Raw genomic sequence first — 24,769 nt, forward strand, 5'->3', positions numbered from 1 at the left:
ATCTGTGAAGTTCATAATGCTGCATGGAGGTCTAGTGTCTTCTGGACACCATGCTAACTCGATAAAAACCGAAAGAACAACATTGTTCCTGATGCTGTAAATCAGGAACCAAAACAAAGTTGCTGGAAAAGCTCAGCACATTCTGAGGAAGGGTCACCAGAACCGAAACGTTAACTCTGTTTTTTCCTTCACAGATTCTGCCAGACCTGCTGAGCTTTTCCAGCAACTTTATTTTTGAGGCTAGCTCAATGCTCTTCTTCTGCAGTCACCAATCTAACAGTCACAAACCATTTATTAACTCCAGCCCTGATGATGCCAACCAGCTGCATTGTGAAGAGTAGTTCAGCAGAATTATTAGCTGGAATCTCTCCAGCAACCACCTTATTTCCCTTCCTTCCAGCTAAGCACTTGTGGGCAAAGTGGTTCAGTGGTTCAGCTTTTTTGCAGTTAGAGCTCTGTATTCCTCATACTGGATATGTTTTGCTTTATTTGGGTGATGTCTTCCACATATTTACATCTTGTCCTCTAGCCTGAGTCTTTCTGCTAGCTTTTCTGCAAATATTTCTTCCTTTCTTTCCAATGTGTCATTCTCCTTTGGCTTGGAATGACTCTCAGCAAATTACAAAACATCACCTGTTCTCTCATAATGTGCTTTGGTTGATGACTGACACTCTCTGATATTCTGCACATAGCTTTCTTGCTCATAATTTTCTGCTCTCTTAGCAGGATCTCTCACCTCTAGGATGATACTATTTCTGATGAGATAGTCTTTCACTTGTCTATACTCACAGGATTGAGCTAGCTGTTATCATGCAGTCACATACTGATCAATAGTCTCCCTCTCCTCCTGAGGTCTGATGATCAAAAAATACTATTCATAAATAACCTTGGTATGGGGTTCAAAGAGCATCTTCAATGCCAATAAAATCTCTCCTGTCTGGCTTTTCTATTCTTCAGTGAGATGTAGACTTTAATACAGTTTGTAGCACTCTTTTCCTAGTGCTGATAGCAGAGTTGCAATTCTTATCTACTCGGTTTGTTTAACTAAATTTAGAGCTATTTTGTAGTTTTGTCATTGAGAGTGGAAAAAGTTCCATTTCTGTCTCATATCTCTTTTCATTTCCACAGCAGCAGGAAATGGAAAGTTTTCAGCCATTTTCTGTCACACTGTAATTCAAAGATACTGATTTTTAAAAAACTTCTTCCTTGTTGTTTCTTTCAATACCCGTCTGTTCTACAGCTCCGTAAATCCATATATTTTCAGCTGCACTATGCTCACACTATATTTCAAGTGATGTTTGTTTAATGGTTGGCTCATACTGCACTAAGATACTTAACAACACAGATAAAGATTATGTGAATATGACAAGCCAGCCAGTGCACTAAGAGTACAGTTGCACTTCTCTAAACATTATCTTGCTCAAAGCATAGAAAATAGTAACATGCCTCACACAAAAATTAATCTGAACTCTATGCTCCAATTTTAACTTTGGGTCAGAAATCACATGACACCAGGTCCAACAGGTTTATTTGAAAACACAAGCTTTCGGAGCCTCACACCTTCTTCACCTTAAACCCGCCAATAAGGGGTGTGCATTACAGTGGTATGGCGAACTGACCTCTACATCACTAATACCAGATGCCCACTCTCTGACACCTCCTCCCACCGTCCCATCAATCATGGCCCCACCTCCGATCACCAAGCCATCATATCCAAGACCATCAACAACCTCATCACTTTGGAAGATCTCCCATTCACAGCTTCTAATCTGATAGATCCCCAGCCCTGCACCGCCCATTGCTATCTCCTTCCCAAAATCAATAAACCCAACTGCCCGGGTCAACCCATTGTCTCTTCCATGCTCCTGCCCCACTGAGCTCATCTCCTCCTACCTTGACTCTGTTCTTTCCCCTTTGGTCCAGGAGCTCCCTGCCTACATTTATGACACAACCCATGCCCTCCACCTTTTCCAAAACTTTCAATTCCCTGGCCCCAATACCTCAATTTCACTACGGACATACAGTCCCTTCACACCTGCATCCCATCCCCTAAAAGCCCTGTGATTCTTCCTTTCTTATAGGCCCACCCAGTCCCCATCCACTGACACTCTCAGTTGCTTGGCAGAACTGGTCCTCGCCCTTGACATTTTTTCCACTGATTCCACTTCCTACAAACCAAAGGGGTGGCCATGGGCACCCGCATGGGGCTGAGCTATGTGTGCTTCTTTATAAGATTTGTGGACCAGTCCCTCTTCCCCAACTACACCAGCACTAAGCCTCACCTCTTTCTCTGCTATTTTGATGACTGCATTGGAGCTCAAGCAGTTCATCAACTTCACCAACACCTCCCACCGCACCCTCAAATTCACCTGGACTATTTCTGACACCTCCCTCTCCCTCCTGGATCTTTCCGTCTCCATCTCCAGGAACTGACTCACCACTGACATCCTTTTCAAAGCCACTGACTCCCACAGCTATCTCAACTACACCTCCTCTCACCCACCTTCCTGCAAAAATGCTATCCTATATTCTCAATTCCTCTGGCTCTGCCGTATCTGCTCCCAGGATGGAGGCGTTTTACTCCAGGACATCCCAGATATCCTCTTACTTTAGGGATCGGAATTTCCCCTCCTCTGTAATTAAGGATGCCCTCAACCACATCTCCTCCATTTCCCACGCTTGTGCCCTCAAACTGCCCCAATAATAATAAGGATTGAGTCCCCTTAGTCCTCACGTATACCCCCCCAACCTCTGAATCCAACACATTATCCTCCAACATCTCTCCCACCTACAATCAGATCCCACCACCAAAAAGATATTTCCCTCCCCACCCTATCCATTTTCCACAGGGACCGTTTATTCCGCATCTCCCTCGTCAGCTCCACACTCCCCACCAACCCCCGTATCACCCCCAGTACCTTTCCCTGCAACTGCAAGAGGTGCAACCCATGCCCTCCACCTACACCTCCCCTCTCACCTCCGTCCAAGGCCCCCAACAATTCTTCCAGATCCGGCAGAGGTTCACCTGCATTTTATCCAACCTGACCTATTGCATCTGTTGCTCCCGATGTGGTCTCCTCTATATCGAGGAGGCCAAACGCAGACTCTGGGACCAGCTTGCAGGGCATCTCCGCTCTGCACGTGCCAACCAATCTGACCTTCCGGTTGTCATCCATTTTAATTCCCCCTCCCACTCCCCTGATGACATGTTCATCATTGGCCTCCTCCACTGTCAGAGTGAGGCCAAACGTAAACTGGAGGAACAACACCTGATATTTCATTTTGGGAGCTTACAGCCCAATGGCCTCAATATTGACCTCACCAGCTTCAACATCCCTCCACCTCCAATCTTAACCCATGTCCAGCTCTCCCCCTCCTCCTCGCCTCCCTGACCTGACCTAACCTGCCCATTTTCCTACTCACCTATCCGCTCCACCCTTCCCATGACCAATCACAATAACCTCCTACCTGCATCCACTTACCACTGTCCCACCTACCCTTCATCCAGCCCCACACTCCTCCCTCTACTTACTTCTGGGACTCCATCCCCCTCCCGAGTCACAAAATGTTGACTTTCCTGCTCCTTGGATGCTGTCTGACCTGCTGTGCTTTTTCAGCTTCACACCTATTGACTCTGGCTTCCTGCATCTGCAGTCTCCTTGTTATAATGTTCATGGCATGTGTGGGTAACTGCCACACTTGTTTTTTTATTGCTAAAATATATTTTATTCCTTAAAATACCTTTATGTACAAACACATATGCTAGAGCAGGTTCTGTACAGTCTTTGCATATTAAGAAAAACAAACTTTGGGTCTAACATTCCCTGCGGTTGCAAAGGCCAAAGGCATTTCTTACTTATACAGGACATTATTTACACATATTTACATTTGAGGCAACACGAGGGTCTAACAACAGAACGGACCCCCATTGTACTTTGACAGAAAGACCACAGATGGTGGTCTTTCCCCACTGCCACAATGTTGACACTTTAACCCCTTGCAACTCTGGTCTTGTTGGAAGTAGGTGAGCAAAATCTGAGCTTAGGATCTACTTCACTACTTTACATGCGGGGTTTTACTGCCGACCCTCCCTGGTATATCCTGCCTCTCCAGCTTTGACAGCTTCAGGCAGATTGCAGAATAAAGATAAAAGTTGTTTGAAATTAACCAATCCAAGTGCTTTGAAGTCGAAGTGATGAACAAAAGAAACCTCATGTGCATCAGGCTGTCAATAATCCTCAGGATGTCATAGAAGATGCCTGAGCTTCCCAGACACTGTTTTCAAGTTGCAGGAGTCTGCCCCATTTCAATTCCTGTATAAACAGTTTATCAGAAATCTATACAAGCAAACCCTATCAAAAGATAAGCTAGATAGCTGCCTACCTAATTCATGCTGGATCAAACCAATTGGGAATTGCTTTTGAAATGAACAAGTACTATAAACAATCGTGCAATTTGTGCAATTATGGAGTTTATGTATTAATATTCCCCAGCATGAGATGTATGTTCATTTCCCTGAGCTATTGGACATTGAATGGAACCTTGGTGTGATCTGCATGTACTTCAGGCAAAACCAAACTTTTCACTGTACCCAGGTACATGTGATAATAATAAATCAAATCAAATCAAATGAACAAAACAAGGAATCTTTCATGAATAGGAACTTATTTTTGTAATAGGGCAAGGCAACTCAAATAGGTTAAAGGGGGTAAGCTAACCAACTGGACTTCTGGGTGTGGGCCAGTGAAACAGACTTTACCAAACCGCTCAGAGATAGTAGGAACTGCCAATGCTGGAGTCTGAGACAACAAGGTGTAGAGCTGGATGAACACAGCAGGCCAGGCAGCATCAGAGGAGCAGGAAAGCTGGTTTTTTGGGTCTGGACCCTTCTTCAGAAATGGGGGAGGTGGGAGGGAGCTCTGAAATATTTCTGACGAAGGGTCCCGACCCGAAACATCAGCTTTCCTGTTCCTCTGATGCTGCCTGGCCTGCTGTGTTCATCCAGCTCTACACCTTGTTGTCTTTACCAAACCTCTGTTGTGTCATTTGCAGCTAGGTTTTGCTTGATCTCCACTGAGTTAAAGTGCTCACAGGTTCTCCCAGTTCTGAGGGAATTTGGCTCTTTTGGAGCATTGTGGTTGGTCAATTTTCTGTCATCCCCATTTTCATGAACCAAAGGGACCAATTTTTTTTTAAATCAGGCGACTAAAAATACAACTTGGAAGAAATTAAACACGAGCAAAATCTTTCAGAACAAAGATATAAAATATTGATTAGAGACAAAATCAAAACCGAAAGAATTGCGAATGTTGCAAATCAGGAACAAAGACCAAAATTGCTGGAAAAAGCTCAGCAGGTCTGGCAGCACCTGTGCAGAAAAATCAGAATTAACCTTTCGGGTCCGGTGACCCTTCCTCAGAACAATATCAAACCTGCAGAGGTGAGATGAGGTGCTGTTACAACTCAAAATTGAGCATTTAAAAAAGGAACAGCGAAAGAGAGCGGAGTAGCTGTAGAGGGGCTTTGGGAAGCGAGTGATATCATTGTTAAGTACTGAATGGGGAGAATGCAATGTGCATCCAGCAAGTAGCGTGGCTGTCAGATAAACAATGGTAGACACACAGACAGCAGCAACACTAGGGGCTGACAAACAGATGGCGAACATGGTAAGGCTGAAGCAGATAAAGAGGCGGGGACACAGATCATGAGGCAGACACAAGCCAAGATAAAAGGCAGGATGGAAGAGACGGTGTTGTGTGGCATTGTCTAGCTGTAGAAAGGGTGCGAGCGGAGATATTAGCCAGGAGCTGGTGTGCTCCAGTGTCCTGAAGACCGGTCTGCTCGCTGATTCCTGACCCTGGCCAGATGTTATGATGGCTGAAAGGCAGGTTTTGTTTTCTTGCGACCGTGTTTGAACGTTAGATTTCGGGGCGTTCACGGAAGGTATTCTGACTTCACATGAAGGTATTCTGACCTCACAGTGAACTGAGGGCAAGTGCAGCAGGATTAAGGGAGCAGGACACAGAACGAGATACCTGGGGGTCATCTGTAACTCCCCAGGGTGTTATTTGACAAGACAGGAGTATTTTCCCCGCTGCCAATGCGCGCTTTCTGAATACAAGCTGGGAACACGTTTGAATTTCCCTGACTCTGACCCTACAAACGTTGGCAGCTGTCTGTGGGGGGAATCTCCCAGAGGACAGTCAGCCTGATGCCTGTGCAAAGAGCCTACTAATCCTCCAACCGAGTGATCACCTGTCACCCGGAAAGGCTGCCGTCAGCAGATGGAGGGGGCGATAAGGAAAAGATGAAGAAAGAGAAGTGCGCGGAAGACAAAATGATAACCAGGGAGAGACACTGTCCCGAGGAGCAGGACTGGAAAGATGCTCCCGGCAACAAATTCTCTCGCACTGTGAAGAAACACCAGCATAAACACAACCTGAGGCACAGATATGAGATCCTGCAGACACTGGGCAAGGGAGCCTATGGCAAAGTCCAGAAAGCACAGGAGACAGCGACCGGCAGGACGGTAAGTGCTAACTTCACTAAATTAACCTTTAGGTATTCTGTGGAAGCAACATTTCTTAAACTACACTGCTTTCCCGCTTTATTGGAAGGATCAGAGAGGAATACTGGAGTTTTGTGGAGTTGGATTTCCATTAATTGTTTGAAGATCTGTGTGTGGCTTTAAGAGTTAGAGCAAGAGCAAGTCCCCAAAACAAACCTCACAGTCCAATGGGATTACTGACAGCACACACTTTATAGGGAGGGACAGTGGGAACAATGAGGTAACAGGAATGCATGTTTCCAAATATGTATGCAAATATGTGTAATCTGTTTCCAAAAGTTTCCATGCAGTTTAAGTGAACTGGGGGTAGTATAGCCGGATTCGAACCAGGTATTTGGGTGTAAATGGTATTCCCAGGATGTTAAGATAACAAGGTGTAGAGCTGGATGAACACAGCAGGCCAAGCAGCATCATAGGAGCTATTCACATGGGTTTTCTGATTACACCTCTGTGGAGGCAGGGCACTGTAGAATGCTACATCACTATTATCATTTCTATCCTTACAGCCAAAAGTTAAGGTTAATGTCCCAAAGTGAACTTGGCCCCCCTCCACTTTCTGAATCTCTGTTTGCATTTATAATCTTGTCAATTCTACCACCTCCCCACTCTTGCAGTTTGCTGGAGTACTGTACCGGGTGTTTTTGATACTTTATGCATGAGTGCATTTGGAAGCGTTAGCCTCATCGTTGCAGAGCCGTTGGGCCAAATGGTACTCAGTATAACGTAGAAAAATAAAGAAATAAAGTTAAAAATTCAACAGTCTTTCTGAAGTGCTGAGCCATGCTGGGTTCGCACTCCCTACAAGGGCTCAATCTCCTCTGGTCTGGCCTGTTCGCCATGAGACCTCGGGCTGCCTGCTCTTGCCACAGCCGCAGATGTAGTCAAATAGATTTAGTCAAATATTATCTACATCCTGAAAATAAATGTGAAAAATACCTAGATTTGCATTTATAATCTCAGTAACATTTTATGTGCAAGGAGTGGGTGCCTGCCTCCCACCCCCTTCAGCAGACACTTTGAGAGTGGTGAAAGTACCCTCTGAGAGGTGGTTCCAGTGTCGTGGCAGTGGGACTGGGCATGATCACGGTGACTGAGGAATTGCAGAGAGTCCTGCAGCCTCCTAGCTTAATACTTTCTGTTTGTGGGTGAAGAATAAAAATTATTGCATTTAACATAGGCCCATATACATGCCCAAATATTAACACCTGTTTTACACCCAATGAATGCACACAACAGGTTCTACCTCTTCATTACTGCACTGGGGATTATTACTGAGACCAAACTTCACCCACACCATGTGAGTTATGGCCAGCAGCTATGGAATTCAAATCAGTTTTGCTCACACTTCTCTAGCATTTGCAAAGTCCAGCTGCCACCTCCGCTGAATGCAACTCATTCAGCACAACTTGGTTGCATTTCATTTTATCTAAATTAAGGTGGTTTACAGGGTTTATAACAGCTCTGGCTTAGAGAGCTCACGAGGAATGTGCCAGTGTGGTGATAGGTGGTGAAAAGCAAACAAACTTTAACCTGAGCATGAGTGAAAGAGAAGCCTCATTTGTTTTTTCTGCCACTCTTTTTAAGTACATTGATGCCCGGTGTTGGAACTATCAACTATTGAAGTACCAGAAACCAATTCTATATCCAGGTACAATCATACATTAATCTGTGTCAGCACTGTACAATTTCCAGATAAAATATCACAAAGTTATGTGGGTGTTCAATAATTATTCAAAGACTCCGATATCAATTATCATAATTAGAATACATTTCAATCAATAGTTGCAGATCAATTAGTTGAAAATCAATATAGTTTGCACAAACTACTAAAAAGATTATAAATGGAAAGGTACATGGACAATTTTTGTTTCAGAGATGAGCTTGATTTGAATCAACTTATGATCAGTTTGCTTTCAGTCTCAATGATTTAAGACATTACAACACATCTAATTACTACTCACGGGGTTGACACTGACTACATTCCAGAGCTGGTTGATACTCCAATTAGCACCAACGATCTTAGCATTTCCTCTTGCTTTGCCCATTCTACTAGATACTTTTCACATTTATTTTCAGGATGTAGGGAATATTTGACTAAAATATAGGGAATATTTGACTAAATCTATTTGACTACATCTGCGGCTGTGGCAAGAACAGGCAGCCCAAGATCTCACGGCGAACAGGCCAGACCAGAGGAGTTTGAGCCCTTGTAGGGAGTGCGAACCCAGCATGGCTCAGCACTTCAGAAAGGCTGTTGGGTTTTTAACTTTACTTCTTTATTTTTCTACTTTATACTAGAAGGACTGTAATGTTTAACTTTTAACTTTGTTTATTTATTTTTATACTTTTTACCTGTGATTTTGTACCTAGGTACCTTTGTATCTAAGCTGGAGCCAGGAATGGTGACTTTGTACAATTTTTGCTGTAATCATGTACTTTTGTACTTGAGTACATGTGACAATAAAATCTAAATCTAATTCTAAACCCTGCTTTATCTGAAAAGGCAGTAGTGAAGCCTTTCTTTGAGCTGCAACTTTTTTTTGTTGATAGTGGATTCCCCCAAAGTCAAATTACAAGATTTTGGATCCACCAATGATGAATGAATGGTTGTATATGTTTAAGTAAGAATGAGGAGCAGTGGTATGGAAGTGACTTTAAAGATTTTGTTGGGCCCAAGACTAATGCTTCAGAACTTGTCACACCTCCAGCGACACTATTCCAATACAGCTACAACATTGGCATTTACCCAGGAATGTGCAAAATTGTCTAGGTATATCCTTTCCACAAAAGTAAAGTAGGGAAAATCCAAGCTGGTCAAGTACCACCCCAACAGTCTACTCTAAATCATCAACAAAGTGATGGAAATAGCCATTGACGGTGCTTTAAAGTAGTACTTCCTCAGCAACGACTTGCTCACTGATGCTCAGTTTTGGTACTGCCAGGTCCTGACCTCAATACAGCGTTGCTTCAAACATGGATGAAAAATTTGAACACAAGCGGTGAGATGAGGGTGATTATTCTTGACATCAAAGGAATGTTTGAGTGTGGCACCAACGAGTCCTAGCAAAACTGCAGTCAATGAGAATCAGGGAGAAAACCCATTGCTGGTTGGAGTCATACCTAGTAAAGTGTTGTAGTTGTTGGAGGTTGATCATCTCAGCTCCATGATATCTCTGCAGGAAATCCTCAGGGTAGTGTCCCAGACCCAACCATCTTCGGCTGCTTCATCAATGACCTTCCCTCCATCATAAGATTGGAAATTGGATGTTCACTAGCGATTGTGTAACAATCAAAACTCTTCAGATACTGAAACAGTTCATGTTCATACACAGTAAGAGTGAACAACATTCAGGTTTGGACTGATGAATAGCAAGTAACATTTGTACCACACAAGTGCTAGGCAATGACAATCTTCAACAAAAGAAAATCAGATATCTCCCCTTGACATGAATGGCACTACCATCACTGAATCCTTCACAATTAACATTTTTAGAGAGTTGCCATTGACCATCAACATTACTCGACCAGCCATATGTGCAGTGGCTACAACAGCAGATACGAATTTGTCTGTGATTAATTGACATGTGCTGATCCCCAAAGGCTGCTTATCACCTACAAGGCACAAGTCACAAGTGTGATGGAATATTGCCCCCTTGCTTCAATGTGTGCAGCTCCAATAGTGCTAAAGAAGCTTGACACAATCCAGCAGAAATTTCCATCTGCCACCATCTGCATTACTGTTTCCATCACTGTTGCACAATGGGAGAAGTGTGTACCATTTAAACAATGCACTGCAACAACTCATCAAGGTTCATTCAATGGCACCTTCTAAACTTGTGACTTCTACCATCTAGAAGGATAAGAGAAGCACATATATGACAACACCACCAATTGCATCTTGCACTGCAAGCTACACACCATCCTGACTTGGAACTTTTTTTATTCACTTGTGGGACGTGGCTGGGCCAGCATTTATTGCCCATTTAGTTGTCCTTGAGAAGGTTGTAATGAGCTGCCTTCTTGAACTGCTGCAGTCCAATGCTGTCAGGGAGAGAAATTCAGGATTCCAAGCATAAGTTAGGAGTTCTGAAGAAAGTTCACTGGACCTGAGATGTTAACTTCTAAGAGTGGATCAGTATTTTGGCCACTGGAGTTTAGAAGAGTGAGGGGATCTCATAAAAATACCTAAAAGGCAGGATTAGAAAGGGTAAACACAGGAAGGATGTTCCAGATGACTGGGGAGTCCAGAACCAGAAGTCACAGACTGAGAATATGGGATAACCTATTTAGGACTCAGATGAGAAGAAATTTCTTCACCTGGAGAATGATTATCCTGTGTAGTTCTCTGCCACAGAAAGTGGTTGAGGCCAAGACATTGAATTTTTTCAAGAAGGAGTTCGATATTGTTCTTAGGGCCCAGGGATCAAAGGGTATGGGGGAAAAGTGGGAACAGGGCACTGAGTTGGATGATCGGCCATGATCATATTGAATGGCAGAGCAGACTCAACATACTGAATGGCCTAATCCTGCTCCTTTTTTAATGTTTCTGTGTTAAAATGCTGTTTTTACTGATACCATTTCAAATGGAGAGGAGTACATGAACCTGAATTAACAGCGAGGCTGATTCCAGTTATTTCCCAGTTTTGGGACAGGGGTTAATTTTTAAAAAAAGACCAAAGAGCTATGGACACTGGAAATCAAAAGTAAAAACAGAAATTGCTAGAAAAAGTCAGCAGGTCTGGCAGCATCTTCTTCTGAAGAAGGGTCACTGGACTCGAAACGTTAACTCTGCTTTCTCTGCACTGATGCTGCCAGGCCTGCTGACTTTTTCCAGAAATTTCTGTCAGGTGTGAATTACTTATTTTACTAATTGGCTTCTATTAGAATTACTTGACTACCTGACCGAGACTGTTTGTTTTTAACTAAATGCATACAACAGAAGTTGTAAAACCTTAAGAAATTCACAATTAATTTAATCACATAAGCTCGTAACTACAAAAAAATCACTGCTGAGGCTACCATTTTTCTTCAAAGTATAGTTACTTAATCGGACAGTCAAAAATTTGGAATTGAAGTTACAGTATTTCTATAGATAAATGTGGTTGATATATTTATGTTGATTTGGTTGAACAAGAATAGATCATGGCTACTTCAACCTCAGTAAGCAAGGCAAGTAGATTCAACTTAATCATAAACCTCTTTGCAAAGTCATACCATACTTGCTTAGTAGCATCTCAGATTTACAGAACTTAGTTACGTTCTCAGTGCCAGACAGACTCTGTACGTTGGTGCTTTCAACCAGGACAATAACATAAGCGAATATTTCTGGCCTGTTGTCAGTCTCCATACTTCTATACAAGGTTAATTTGCACGGGAATTGCATTCCTCACATTTCCACAGACAATATTACGTTATTTTTGGAAACTGTATTCCAGTAAAATTTGCTAAAAATGTATCAGGGATGGGAATCTTTCCAGATTTGTTTTAATGATTCTGGATTGAAGCCAATATTTGCAGGCTGCCAGCCTGTCTCAGGAATGATTATCGTTTGTAATTTCAATTCTCAGAGACTGATATTTTCTCCAGCTCAGTGTTTGTCCAACACCCTCAATCTTCGTGGCTGGAATTGTTTCCAACTTCTGGCTGGTTGGTATAATTTGTAACTTAATTCCCCAGGACAGGAATCCCTAGAAAGTTTATTCTTAATGGCTAATATATCTCACTAGGCTGCTGTGAAAGCTAAGACTTCTTAACCTCATTTACTGGAGCAATGGGCTTATAGACTTTGCCACACAGCACCCTTTTACAACCAATGGCATTCCCTCCATCCAACTCCATCCTTCTGTCTCAACCTCCAGTCTCTTATCTATCCTATATGATCTCCGATTGTCTGCTCTGCAGCCTCCTCCCCTCTCTCCTCCCACCCATCGTGCATTTGATGCTCCCAAAATTGGGCTTAACTGCACTTCTCAGCCACAGTTTCCTTACAGTTTGAGACTTTGCAGCTGGTAGTATTTCCTGGCCTATCCTAGTGTTTCCTTCCAAATTTGTTCCTGGGGCTCCCATCTTTCCTGCCCTGTCCTCAAAAGTTGTAACTTTTCCTAACTCTATGTCTTGCTTGCTACTGTTTAAAATCATAAGTACGAGAAAGCTGTGATCTCTTCTACCATTTTTACCCACCTAGAGGCGGTCATTTTCCTTCTTCTCATCTCATAGCCAGTGATCAATCATGTATAACATTGTTGCTACTGAGGTACATTGGTGGGAATGTGAAACATGTACTGTTTACAGCAAAACCTCAATCATCTACTATTCCATTATTCACACTAGAATTTTTCACGACAATTTTCATGGCACTTAGGAGACGAGTAGGAGTTGAACCTCACTTTTGAATAAGCTAGCTGATATGCAGTTATGTATTTTAAATTGATTTTCATAGACTGTAGTCTGTTGATCCAATGGGATAAGTAGTTGTAATCAGTACATTCATTCTCTGGTAGAAGTTATATCAATGGCAATTTTAGACACAGCAAGAGTAAGGGTTTCAAAAGTGAGCTGTGATAGGAAAATTTTAAAATACAAAGTTAAAAGGGTAATAAAAGAAAGTTGACAATACATGAAGTATATTGGCTTGAGTGCATTTCCTTCCTATATTATCACAGAATGCTCTAAATTAGATTAATGACAATAAAAGAGAGAAAGACCTGCATTTACATGGTGTTTCTTTACAACCTTCAAATGTTTCAAAGCACTTTTGTAGTACTTATGAAGTATAGTCACTACTGTAAAGTAGGAAATATGGAGCCAATATGTGCATGGCAACTCCCATAGACTGAATATGAAACAATGACCAGACAATCTGTTTTTGTGATAGTGATTGAGGAAAAAAATATTGGCAATGACTCTGGGGAAAACTCTCCAGCTGTTTATTCAGAATAGTGCCATGCGATCATTTTTATCCACTCGAGTGGGGCCTCAGTTAATATCTCATGTGAAAGACAGAACTTCTGACAGTGCAGCACTCCCTTAGTATTGCAGTAACTTGAACTCAGAGGGTCGGAGATGAGGGTGTTGCCAACTGAAACACAGCTGACAATCAACACAGAATCTTTCCCTGCAGAATGTTGTGATCCATATCCCTAGAGCATAGAACATAGAACATTACAGCGCAGTACAGGCCCTTCGGCCCTCGATGTTGCGCCGACCTGTGAAACCAATCTGAAGCCCATCTAACCTAAACTATTCCATTATCATCCATATGTTTATCCAATGACCATTTAAATGCCCTTAAAGTGGGCGAGTCTACTATTTTTGCAGGCAGGGCATTCCACGCCCTTACTACTCTGAGTAAAGAACCTACCTCTGACATCTGTCCTATATCTATCACCCCTCAATTGAAAGCTATGTCCCCTCGTGCTAGCCATCACCATCCGAGGAAAAAGGCTCCCACTGTCCACCCTATCGAATCCTCTGATCATCTTGTATGTCTCTATCAAGTCACCTCTTAACCTTCTTCTCTCTAACGAAAACAGCCTCAAGACCCTCAGCCTTTCCTCATAAGACCTTCCTTCCATACCAGGCAACATCCTGGTAAATCTCCTCTGCACCCTTTCCAATGCTTCCACATCCTTCCTATAATGCGGTGACCAGAACTGTACGCAATACTCCAAGTGCGGCCGCACCAGAGTTTTGTACAGCTGCAACATGACCTCATGGCTCCGAAACTCAATCCCTCTACCAACAAAACCTAACATACTGTACGCCTTCTTAACAACGCTATCAACCTGGGTGGCAACTTTCAGTGATCTATGCACATTGACACTGAGATCTTTCTGCTCATCCACACTACCAAGAATCTTACCATTAGCCCAGTACTCTGTATTCCTGTTACTCCTTCCAAAGTGAATCACCTCACACTTTTCCACATTAAACTCCATTTGCCACCTCTCAGCCCAGCTCTGCAGCTTATCTATGTCCCTCTGTAACCTGCAACATCCTTCCGCACTATCCACAACTCCACCAACTTTGGTGTCATCCGCAAATTTACTAACCCATCCTTCTACGCCCTCATCCAGGTCATTTATAAAAATGACAAACAGCAGTGGCCCCAAAACAGATCCTTGAGGTACACCACTAGTAACTGAACTCCAGGACGAACATTTCCCATCAACCACCACCCTCTGTCTTCTTACAGCTAGCCAATTTCTGATCCAAACCACTAAATCACCCTCAATCCCATGCCTCCGTATTTTCTGCAATAGTCTACCATGGGGAACCTTATCAAACGCTTTACTGAAATCCATATACACCACATCAACCGCTTTACCCTCATCCACCTGTTTGGTCACCTTCTCAAAGAACTCAATAAGGTTTGTGAGGCACGACCTACCCTTCACAAAACCGTGTTGACTATCCCTAATCAAATTATTCCTTTCTAGATGATTATAAATCCTATCTCTTATAATCCTTTCCAACACTTTACCCACAACCGAAGTAAGGCTCACTGGTCTATAATTACCAGGGTTGTCTCTACTCCCCTTCTTGAACAAGGGGACAACATTTGCTAGTCTCCAGTCTTCTGGCACTATTCCTGAAGACAATGACGACATAAAGATCAAAGCCAAAGGCTCTGCTATCTCCTCTCTAGCTTCCCAGAGAATCCTAGGATAAATCCCATCCGGCCCAGGGGACTTATTTATTTTCACACCTTCCAGAATTGCTAACACCTCCTCCTTATGAACCTCAATCCTGTCTAGTCTAATAGACTGTATCTCAGTATTCTCCTCGACTACATTGTCTTTTTCCTGTGTGAATACTGACGAAAACTATTCATTTAGCACCTCTCCTATCTCTTCGGACTCCACGCACAACTTCCCACTACTGTCCTTGACCGGCCCCAATCTTACTCTAGTCATTCTTTTATTCCTGACATACCTATAGAAAGCTTTAGGGTTTTCCTTGATCCTACCTGCTAAAGATTTCTCATGTCCCCTACTGGCTCTTCTTAGCTTTCTCTTTAGGTCCTTCCTGGCTAACTTGTAACTCTCAAGCGCCCTAACTGAGCCTTCACACCTCATTTCTACATAAGCCTCCTTTTTCCTCTTGACAAGAGATTCAACTTCTTTAGTAAACCACGGTTCCCTCGCTCGACCACTTCCTCCCTGCCTGACAGGTACATACTTCTCAAGGACACGCAGTAGCTGTTCCTTGAACAAGCTCCACATTTCAATTGTGCCCAGCCCCTGCAGTTTCCTTCTCCATCCTATGCATCCTAAATCTTGCCTCATCACCTCATAATTGCCTTTCCCCCAGCTATAACTCTTGCCCTGCGGTATATACCGATCCCTTTCCATCGCTAAAGTAAACGTAACTGAATTGTGGTCACTATCACCAAAGTGCTCACCTACCTCCAAATCTAACACCTGGCCTGGTTCATTACCCAGTACCAAATCCAAGGCTATGCAAACTACAGGAATGCACTTCCATCAAGAAAATGAGCCAGGTCAACTCTCACTCCAAGCATGGCAAGCCTACATAGAGTAATAGAGTCATACAGCATGGAAACAGACCCTTCGGTTCAATCTGTCCATGCTGAACATAATTACAAACGACATTAATCTCACCTGCCTGCTCCTCGACCATACCCATCCAAATCTTTCCTATTCATGTACTTATCCAAATATCTTTTAAACGTTGTAATTGTACCCACATCTACCACTTCCTCAGGAAGTTCATTCCACATGCAAACCACCCTCTGTGTAAAAAAAAAATTGCCCCTCATGTCTTTTTTAAATCTTTGTCCTCTCACCTTAAAAATCTGCCCCCTAGTCTTGAAATCTCCAATCCCAGGGAAAAGACAACTACTATTAACTGTATCTGCCAGCACATGCCATTCTTCCCACTATCAGAAATAAGGATATACATACAATAATTGTGGACCTGAAAGCTTATTTTGTTTCAAGCAGACTCGGTAGGCTTATGAAAATTGTTTTTGTTGTGACCACAAGAATAGTGACAGGAGAAAATCATAATCAATTCAGCCATGTTATACTGCAGTTGTAGTCTTTATTATAATAATTCAGCCTTTCCTCTCAACCCTCATCCATTCCTTGCTTAATTCATCTTGTGCAAGTTTATGGGCATTGCAGAATCAAACTTCTAAGCACCCACACTTTGTAGAAATCACTGTACATGAAAAGGTAGCAAAAAAAAACTGTTACAGACAAATACTGAAATTATACAACTGTGGCTTGCTGCTAAACAAATTTAATATATTTTCTATTTAACTGCAGCAAACCTCCCTATAGAGACATTTCTTTGAGTGTGGTAAGAATGTGTTAGTTATGGAGGAAACACCTTCAGCTACTTAAACTCTGCTAAAGAATTGCGTATTTTTGGGTAATTTTGAAAATGTTTCACATACAGCTTCATGTCAAATTTATGCATAGGTATGCATTTGTTGTTTGCATAGTTCCGTGTTTGGTGACGATGTAATGAAGTGCATGAGTTTTTATGTTACTGAACTAGTAATCTGGAAATTTGGACAGATAACCCAAACAATATGAGTTAAATTACACCATATTACATTGAGAGCTTGAATTCATTATTTCTTTGAAATAACATGGTAAATGTTGTCAGTGAGTGAAAATGATCATGAAGATAGTGGATGTGATAAGAAAAAACAACTGGTTCACTAAGTTGGGAAAAAAATTGCCTGTTCTTACACTGTACAGTCAATATGTAACTTAATCCCATCCATTGCTGATTCTGGCCCTGTCAAAATGTGACTCCAATCCCACACAAATGTAGTTGCCTCTTAATTGCCAAGTTAAGTGATTTAGTAAGATGAATAGTTGTATCAACTTCCAAGCCCTTTAGCCACACAGAATGCAGCAGTCAGCAAAAAGATTTATCACCACCTTTACAACCAGGTGAGGAGGGGGAATTGGTTCCCTTCTTAAACACTCTTGGTTGGTTGCAACAATTACATTTCTATTTCATTTTTCACATGTAGTCATGATACTTTATGTAATATGAAACTAAATGGATGAAAGAGAAGAGCCTACATTATAGAGTTTTTTTTTGTAAGAACAAGAATTTAATTACCTACTGATCTCAAATAACAATATAACACAACAACAAACACATTCAGAAACACAGGTAATACGTTTAAAAAGACAAATGTGTCTAGTACAGTCAAGAATAGGCTGTGTGGTTTTTTTTTAAATAAGTCTTTAGATTCTTTGAGGTGTTCCATTTTAAATCTGAAGTTAGTTGTTTAATTGTTGACTCGTATTCTGTAGCACTGGCGTAGTTTGTAGATCTTGAGTTCTAAGTGAATGATTGTGGTCACAAGTAGCTTTTTCACCAGACACTGACTTCAAAGTTGAGAGAAACAGGGAGAGAGAGGCTTGCACTGTCCTTGCAGGTTTCTTTTCTCTATGTGATATAGAGTCATAGAGTCATACAGCACAGAAAAAGACCCTTCGAGCCAACCCATCCATGCTGACTAGACATCCTAATCTGACCTTGTTCCATTTGCCAGTATTTGGCCAATATCCCTCTAAATCCTTTCTATTCATATACCATCCACCACTTCTTCTGGCAGCTTGGTCCATACAAGAACCACCCTCTGGATGAAAATGTTACCCCTCAGGTCCTTTTTAAATCTTGCTCCTCTCACCTTAAACCTATGCCCTCTAGTTTTGGACTCCCCTACTCTAGAAAAGAGACCTTGGCTATTCACCCTATCCATGCCCCTCATGGTTTTATAAATCTCTATAAGATCACACCTCAGCCTCTGATGTTCCAGGGAGAAAAGTCCCAGCCTATTCAGTCCCTCCCTATAGCTCCAACCCTCCAGTCCTGGCAACATCCTTGTAAATCTTCTCAGCATCCTCTCAATTTTAACTACATCCTTCCTATTGAAGAGTGACCAGAATCGTATGCAGTATTCTAAAAGTGGCCTCACCAATGTCTTGTACAGCTGCAACATGATGTCCCAACTTCTATACTCAGTATCCTGACCAATGAAGGCAAGTGTGCTAAACACCTTCTTTACCACCCTGTCTACCTGCGACTCTTGTCGTTGACTCTTAACTGCACTCTGGGCAATTAGGGATGGGCAATAAATGCTGCCTAGCCAGCGACGCCCTCATCCTGTGAATGAATACAGGGGGGACTCCGCTTTCAAGGAACTATGTTCTTGCATCTCTAGATCTCTTTGTGGCAACACTCCCCAGGAAACTACCGTTAACTGTATAAGTCCTGCCCTGGTTTGTCTCACCAAAATGTATAACCTCACATTTATCTAGATTAAACTCCATCTACCACTCGTCAGTCCTTTGGCCAATCTGATTAAGGTCCTGATGTACTCTGAGATAATCTTCTTTATTATCCACTACACCACCTATTTTGGTTCCATGTGCAAACTTACTAACCATGCTTCCTGTATACACATCCAAATCATTTATATAAATGACAAAAAGCAGTGGACCCAGCGCTGAATCTTGAGGCACACTTCTGGTCACAGGCCTCCAGTCTGAACAACAACCCTCTACCATCACCCTCTGTCTCCTACCTTCAAACCAATTTTGTGTCCAATGAATACAACTGTCCCTGGATCCTATGGTAATGTTCATTTGCACTCAAAATAGCATGCTTTAATGGCAAATATAGTTTCAATTGATAAATCATATAATGATTACTGTGAAAACCTTTAAGTAAAATGAATGTTTGATGCACATTCAACAGTATACAATTTATCATAAAGTTTACAGCATTTTGCCAGAAATTAGCACCTTCTGTTCCATAATTTGATGTTATCAGTCACGGAATTACTATTAGACAGCGTTGCTTAGAACCAGTATGAACCAGTAATGACATCTGTATTGAAAACATTGAGACCAGAGGAAGTTAATCTCTCACCTTGCTGGTTTAATAATTTCCTTTTTCACCTGAGTCAGCAACATGACTATTTACACGGTATTTTCCTGGTGACTGTTTGAGATCTATCCAGAATTTAGGGTATAATATAGGAGAAATGCTCTTGGAATCAAGTTGTTAAATGTAAGTGTGAAGAATGAACCATGTCAGTAATTATTAGCTTCAGTTTTCAACAGCTGTAAGCTGAGCCTCTGGAAGATTTTTCTGGATTCCATCATTTTCTATGATTTATCTGATGCCAAAGTTCTGATATTAACACCAGGTCAAACTGGAGCCAGCATCATATTATTTGCGCAGATGTTGTTCTGATGGTAACAAAACATCTGCTCACTTCATTTCACCGTATTGTTGCCCTTGAGGGGAACTGCAGGTTTATGCCATAATGTTAGGGAAACTGGGTCCAGTGGGACTTAGACAAAGAGGAGAAAATTTTACAAAAAAACAATGTGTAAGCATCTGAATTAGCAGCATAATCAATCGAGGTTTTACATTTTAAAGGTAATGTAGACTTTTCTTGATCAATGAAAAGATATAATGGAAAACTAAGACCAGAAATTAGAATTTTGACCTTGTTTGTAATGTGACATTAAACAGTTTGAGAGATTGATACCATGTTGTAGAAAAATTGTTACACTCACTAACCATTAGTGACATAACTCCACAAAGGCTGGTATCCTGTCACCACGTAACCCTTTATTTGCATGTGCATAGTACAAGACACTGACTCAGCTAGCTCAGAGCCAGCTCTGAGAGGGAACAGAACCCCTGACACTCCTCTTTATATCTGTCATCCAGGGCTCCCTGATTGGACCAGGTTAACAACCCCAATCAGGGAACTCATATTCTATAAGGTCTACCTGGCTGATCACATTCCAATCACTACAACAAGGAGTGGGGGCTGATTTATGGTTTGTATTACTTCAAGAAAAGTATAAACTAGGTAAGGGGAAGTTAAGAATCTGAAACAGGAGATCAATCTGTCTATTAAGACCACAACGATTCTAATGGAATTTGAGCAGAAGAGGAAGAGCAATCAACCCATTCTTAAAGATGTGCCTGAAATTGAAAGCTTCTAAGGAAGCCTTTAGTTTTACATTGTTTCTGGTCTAAACCCATGTTGATTCATTTACTGGGCCTTGCAAAACTAAATAGCAAAAATTGGCAAGAATGGTGGAATCCATAAGGCAAATGCTTTTGAAGCACAGCTTGTGAGCCTGTAGGAGCATGAGTGTTTCATCCATGCCTAACGAGCTTATGAGAAATGTTCTACTCAGCTTTATAATTTCCCCAAAATTTCATTTTTGTTATCACCAAACCTCAACATTACAGTCCACAATCTTTCCCAATCTCTGGCTATCCACCAAGTGATATCCCTCTGACTCCTTTGGCCATATTCAACTCACATCACTGGTGATCTCTACCCACAAACACAAAAGTTACTTAAATAAAACAAAGAACTGTGAATGCTGGAGGTCCGAAGCAAAGCAAGAAAAAGATGGAGAAAGTCAGCAGGTCTGGCAGCATCTATGAAGGGGAAAACAGAGGTAACGTTTCGGGTCCGGTGACCCTGCCTCAGAACTGGCCAGTTCTGAGGAAGCGTCACCGGACCCGAAACGTTAACTCTGCTTTCTCCTTCACAGATGCTGCCAGACCTGCTGAGCTTTTCCAGCAACTTTGTTTTTGTTCCTGATTTACAGCATCTGCAGTTCTTTTGGTTTTTATTAAGAGAAAAACAGAGTTTTTCTTTCAAGTCTAGCAACCCTTCATAAAGACTGAACTTAAAATGTTAACTCTGATTTTTTTTTCCCAAGGATACTGCTAGACGTGCTGAGTTTCTCCATCGCTTTCTGTCTTTGTTTCACGAAAGTTACTTAATCATGGCTGCAGAGAAACTCCACAACGTTCAGAAAATCCTACCCTTTGGATTTCCTGACCATAATTTCTTCTATGCTATTCCAAAATGTTGTCCCCCATATTAGGACAGTCATTTCATTACACATGGAGCACAGTGAAAATTTCTCCTTTTGCACATGAACAGAGAGTAGTCAGTGCATCCCAGATATTAATCAGTTTAGGTTTGTAAGTTCTGCAAGTTCACCTTGAATACTGAATGTATGTTTATTACAAGGTCATTATGATACAAACCAGCCAACCTACCACGGCCATTGCATGGTTACCTACCAACCTGATAACCAGAATTTAAAAGAAACAGCATGAGCATTTGCAGTCAGTCCTGTTTATCAATAGCCAATAATGATGAAGGTGACACAATGAAAATGGCAATATATATGGTCCAAAGGATAAAATGCAGTTTCTAAAGATTAAAATTGGAAGCATTTTATTATTAAAAGGGAAATACAATTCTTTGTCAGAAAACGTGAATCGAGATTTTCACTGGTTTCAAACCTAGGATCAAAAATTCCTATTCCTAATACTGATGACAATTACTACATTAAATTTTTTTTTAATATAAGTGAATGCTCTTACTGCCTAACAAACTGTTATTGCAAAATGATGACGTGTTGAAATCACAGCAACTGGAAGTAGGATACTGCTGTACAAGATATTCTAAACTATTCTCCTCAGAATAAGTTCCAATGATTCTTGTGTTAATTTCTGTCTCCAGTCATTGTTGATGTGCAGAGAAAAACTATCTGCGTAAGCACATGAGAATGAAAGGATTTAGTAGTACAGACCTCCCCCTAGTACTCACCCTCAATCTGTCTACTGTCATTAATCTTCCACCAGTTTGAGGCACGTGGCTCAACTCAGGAATTAGAACAAGAACATTGGCTGCATTGAAGTGAAAAGAAATTCTGAAAATAGTTAATCTGTGGCTTGCGTGTTCTGAGGGTGGTATGGAGAAATGTGCAAAGGACGAGGAACTTCGATAAAGAAACTGATTAAATTATCTAAACAAGATGTCAAACAGAACATTTCCATTGGAATAAACACACAAAGCCTTTCATGCTTCACACGTTCTACAAAATCAAATGATGTCAAATTAAATTATCCTACAGATCCCTTAGAAACACAGTAATGCTATGCATATGACTCTGGGCAAAACTATAAGGTCAGAAAAGAATATGTAGTACACAGTCAGAATAGGCCATATGTTTTGAATACAAGAAAATCTAAATGTCCAGGAGCAGAAATTTTGTAACGACAATAGCTAAGTTGTGTATTCTGAGTTTGGTGTTTTGGTAATGTATGGAAAAGACTGTTATTTTGCTTGGTCATAAACATGACTACAAATAAGATAAGCCATCTAGTATAATATTCTGTAGAATACAATGACCTCTCTACCACAGATTCTGAATGCCTTCCAACACCAAATCACATCATGGTCTCTCCCATACCTCTTTGACTTCTTACTCTCACTCAAACACCTGAGCATGTTTCACGTCTTGAATTACCTTTAAAATTCAACTACTTTCTCCAAATTATCATCTCAAAAGTTTTTTTTTTCTATTCTTCCTTCCCTGAGCCTCTACTCAGCAACTCCTCATTGCAGTATTTTCAATCTTCATTTCAAATCCCCTTACAATCTGTCCAATAATTTCACTGCTGTGCTGGCCCCTTTGAATTACCCTTTCCTTATATTCATCCACTTGTCCTCCTTTCCCTGTGGCCTCTCTACAACCATGGTCCCATTAATGACATTACTGTCACCTCTGTGAGAAACATCCACCTGCACTTCTATGACAACAAGGTGTAGAGCTGGATGAACACAGCAGGCCAAGCAGCATCAGAGGAGCAGGAAGGCTGACGTTTCGGGCCTAGACCCTTCTTCAGATCATTTGCTGCTGAAACCCTCATCCACACTCTTGATGAGCCATAGCCACTTGTAGTAATGCAGTAATAGTTGATTTCGATGGTGAAAGTATATAAAAATATCACCTCCAGGTGTAAACATTCATTACAAGAAATAATACACTTCAAAAGTCCATCCACGAATGTAAAACACTTAGTGATGCCCTGAGATCATGTAAGGAATTAGATAATTGCAAGTTTTTTTATTCCAGTGTTCTCTAGGATGGTTCCATCCTTTACTCTCTACACCCATTCAAGACCTTCATTGTTCATATCCTGTCCTATCCCATCCCAGATCTGAGTTATTCATCCCTGTGCTCATTTACCTAAACTGGCTCCTGGTTTTCAACATTCCAAGTAAAATTTACATCATCTCTGGAAAGAAATCAGAGTTAACGTTTCGGGTCGAGTGGCCCTTCCTCAGAACAGGCGATGGGATTGGTCAATTTAATGGAAAAGAATATCAAATGTAATGTAAGATAAACAGGTGAATTGATAGCAGCCCACTACTTCACTCAAACCTACTGAGCCTTTCCAGCAATTTCTGTTTTTGTTTCTGATTTACAGCATCCACAGTTCTTTTGGTTTTTAAAATTTACATCATTCTGTTTGGGTCCCTGTATAGCTTCTCCCCTCTTTAGCTCCTTGAAAGCATCATAATTGAATCACAGACAAAAGCGATCTAAATGAAATACACAGCAACTTAATGTACAGTAAAATACAAAGGATTGTGTTTTCATTTTAAGCAGACTGGTGATAGGATTTGTCAACTTAATGGAAAAGGAATTTGAGTATCATGTAAAGTAGACAGGTAATTTGATATTAGCCCACTACTTCACTACCAGCTGCAGCTAATTTCATCTTCTTTTTGTGCAAAGCATGTGAAACTTCAATTTGTTTATTTTAAATCAGGTCATATCTCATTAAAATAGCAAATCCAGAAATTTCAAAAGAACATGTTGAGTACTTGTGCGTTCGTAACATTATTAATACATTAGTAATTTTTGTCTTGCATTTAAAGTATGCATTTCATCATATATATGGAGTTGACTGAAAACAAGGTAAAAAGTAAGAGAGGTGTGACAAAGGCAGCAAAGGAACTGAGAATTGAAAGGAAACCCATGAAAGACCCAAGTGAGCAGAGGCAATGAGGAACGGCAAGTTGTATTTTCAAGGAAAGGTTCAATAGGAAAGGCAGAAGATGAGGAAATAAGATTAGAAATGCCAAGAACTGAGCCACTCTTTACATTTGTAAGGGAAATTATCTTTTGTAGATTTATTTGCAGACAATTCAAGTTGATGGGGGAAAATTGCTTTGCAAGAGGAATCTAAGGTGCCAAGCATTAGATTAAATAAACCTTCAAAAACAGTGCAGCAGAGTGGCCCTAAAGAGCAAAAGATTATAAAGATAAGTGTCTGACAGTACTGCTTACACAGTAATTG

General features: G+C 41.3%; 1 protein-coding gene across 1 annotated transcript in view; it reads left to right on the plus strand.

Moving 5' to 3' along the window:
• The first annotated feature begins 5,775 nt into the window (after window positions 1-5,775).
• LOC109921637 (NUAK family SNF1-like kinase 1) overlaps window positions 5,776-24,769 on the plus strand; it is a 34,897-nt gene continuing 15,903 nt past the window's right edge. Inside the window, exon 1 of the mRNA XM_020521667.2 lies at window positions 5,776-6,529. Within this exon, the coding sequence (XP_020377256.2) occupies window positions 6,308-6,529 (222 nt within the window). The 5' untranslated portion in view covers window positions 5,776-6,307. The remainder of the gene's footprint in view (window positions 6,530-24,769) is intronic.

The sequence above is a fragment of the Rhincodon typus genome, chromosome 16 (genome assembly GCF_021869965.1).
Source record: "Rhincodon typus isolate 14 chromosome 16, sRhiTyp1.1, whole genome shotgun sequence".
NCBI lineage: Eukaryota > Metazoa > Chordata > Chondrichthyes > Orectolobiformes > Rhincodontidae > Rhincodon > Rhincodon typus.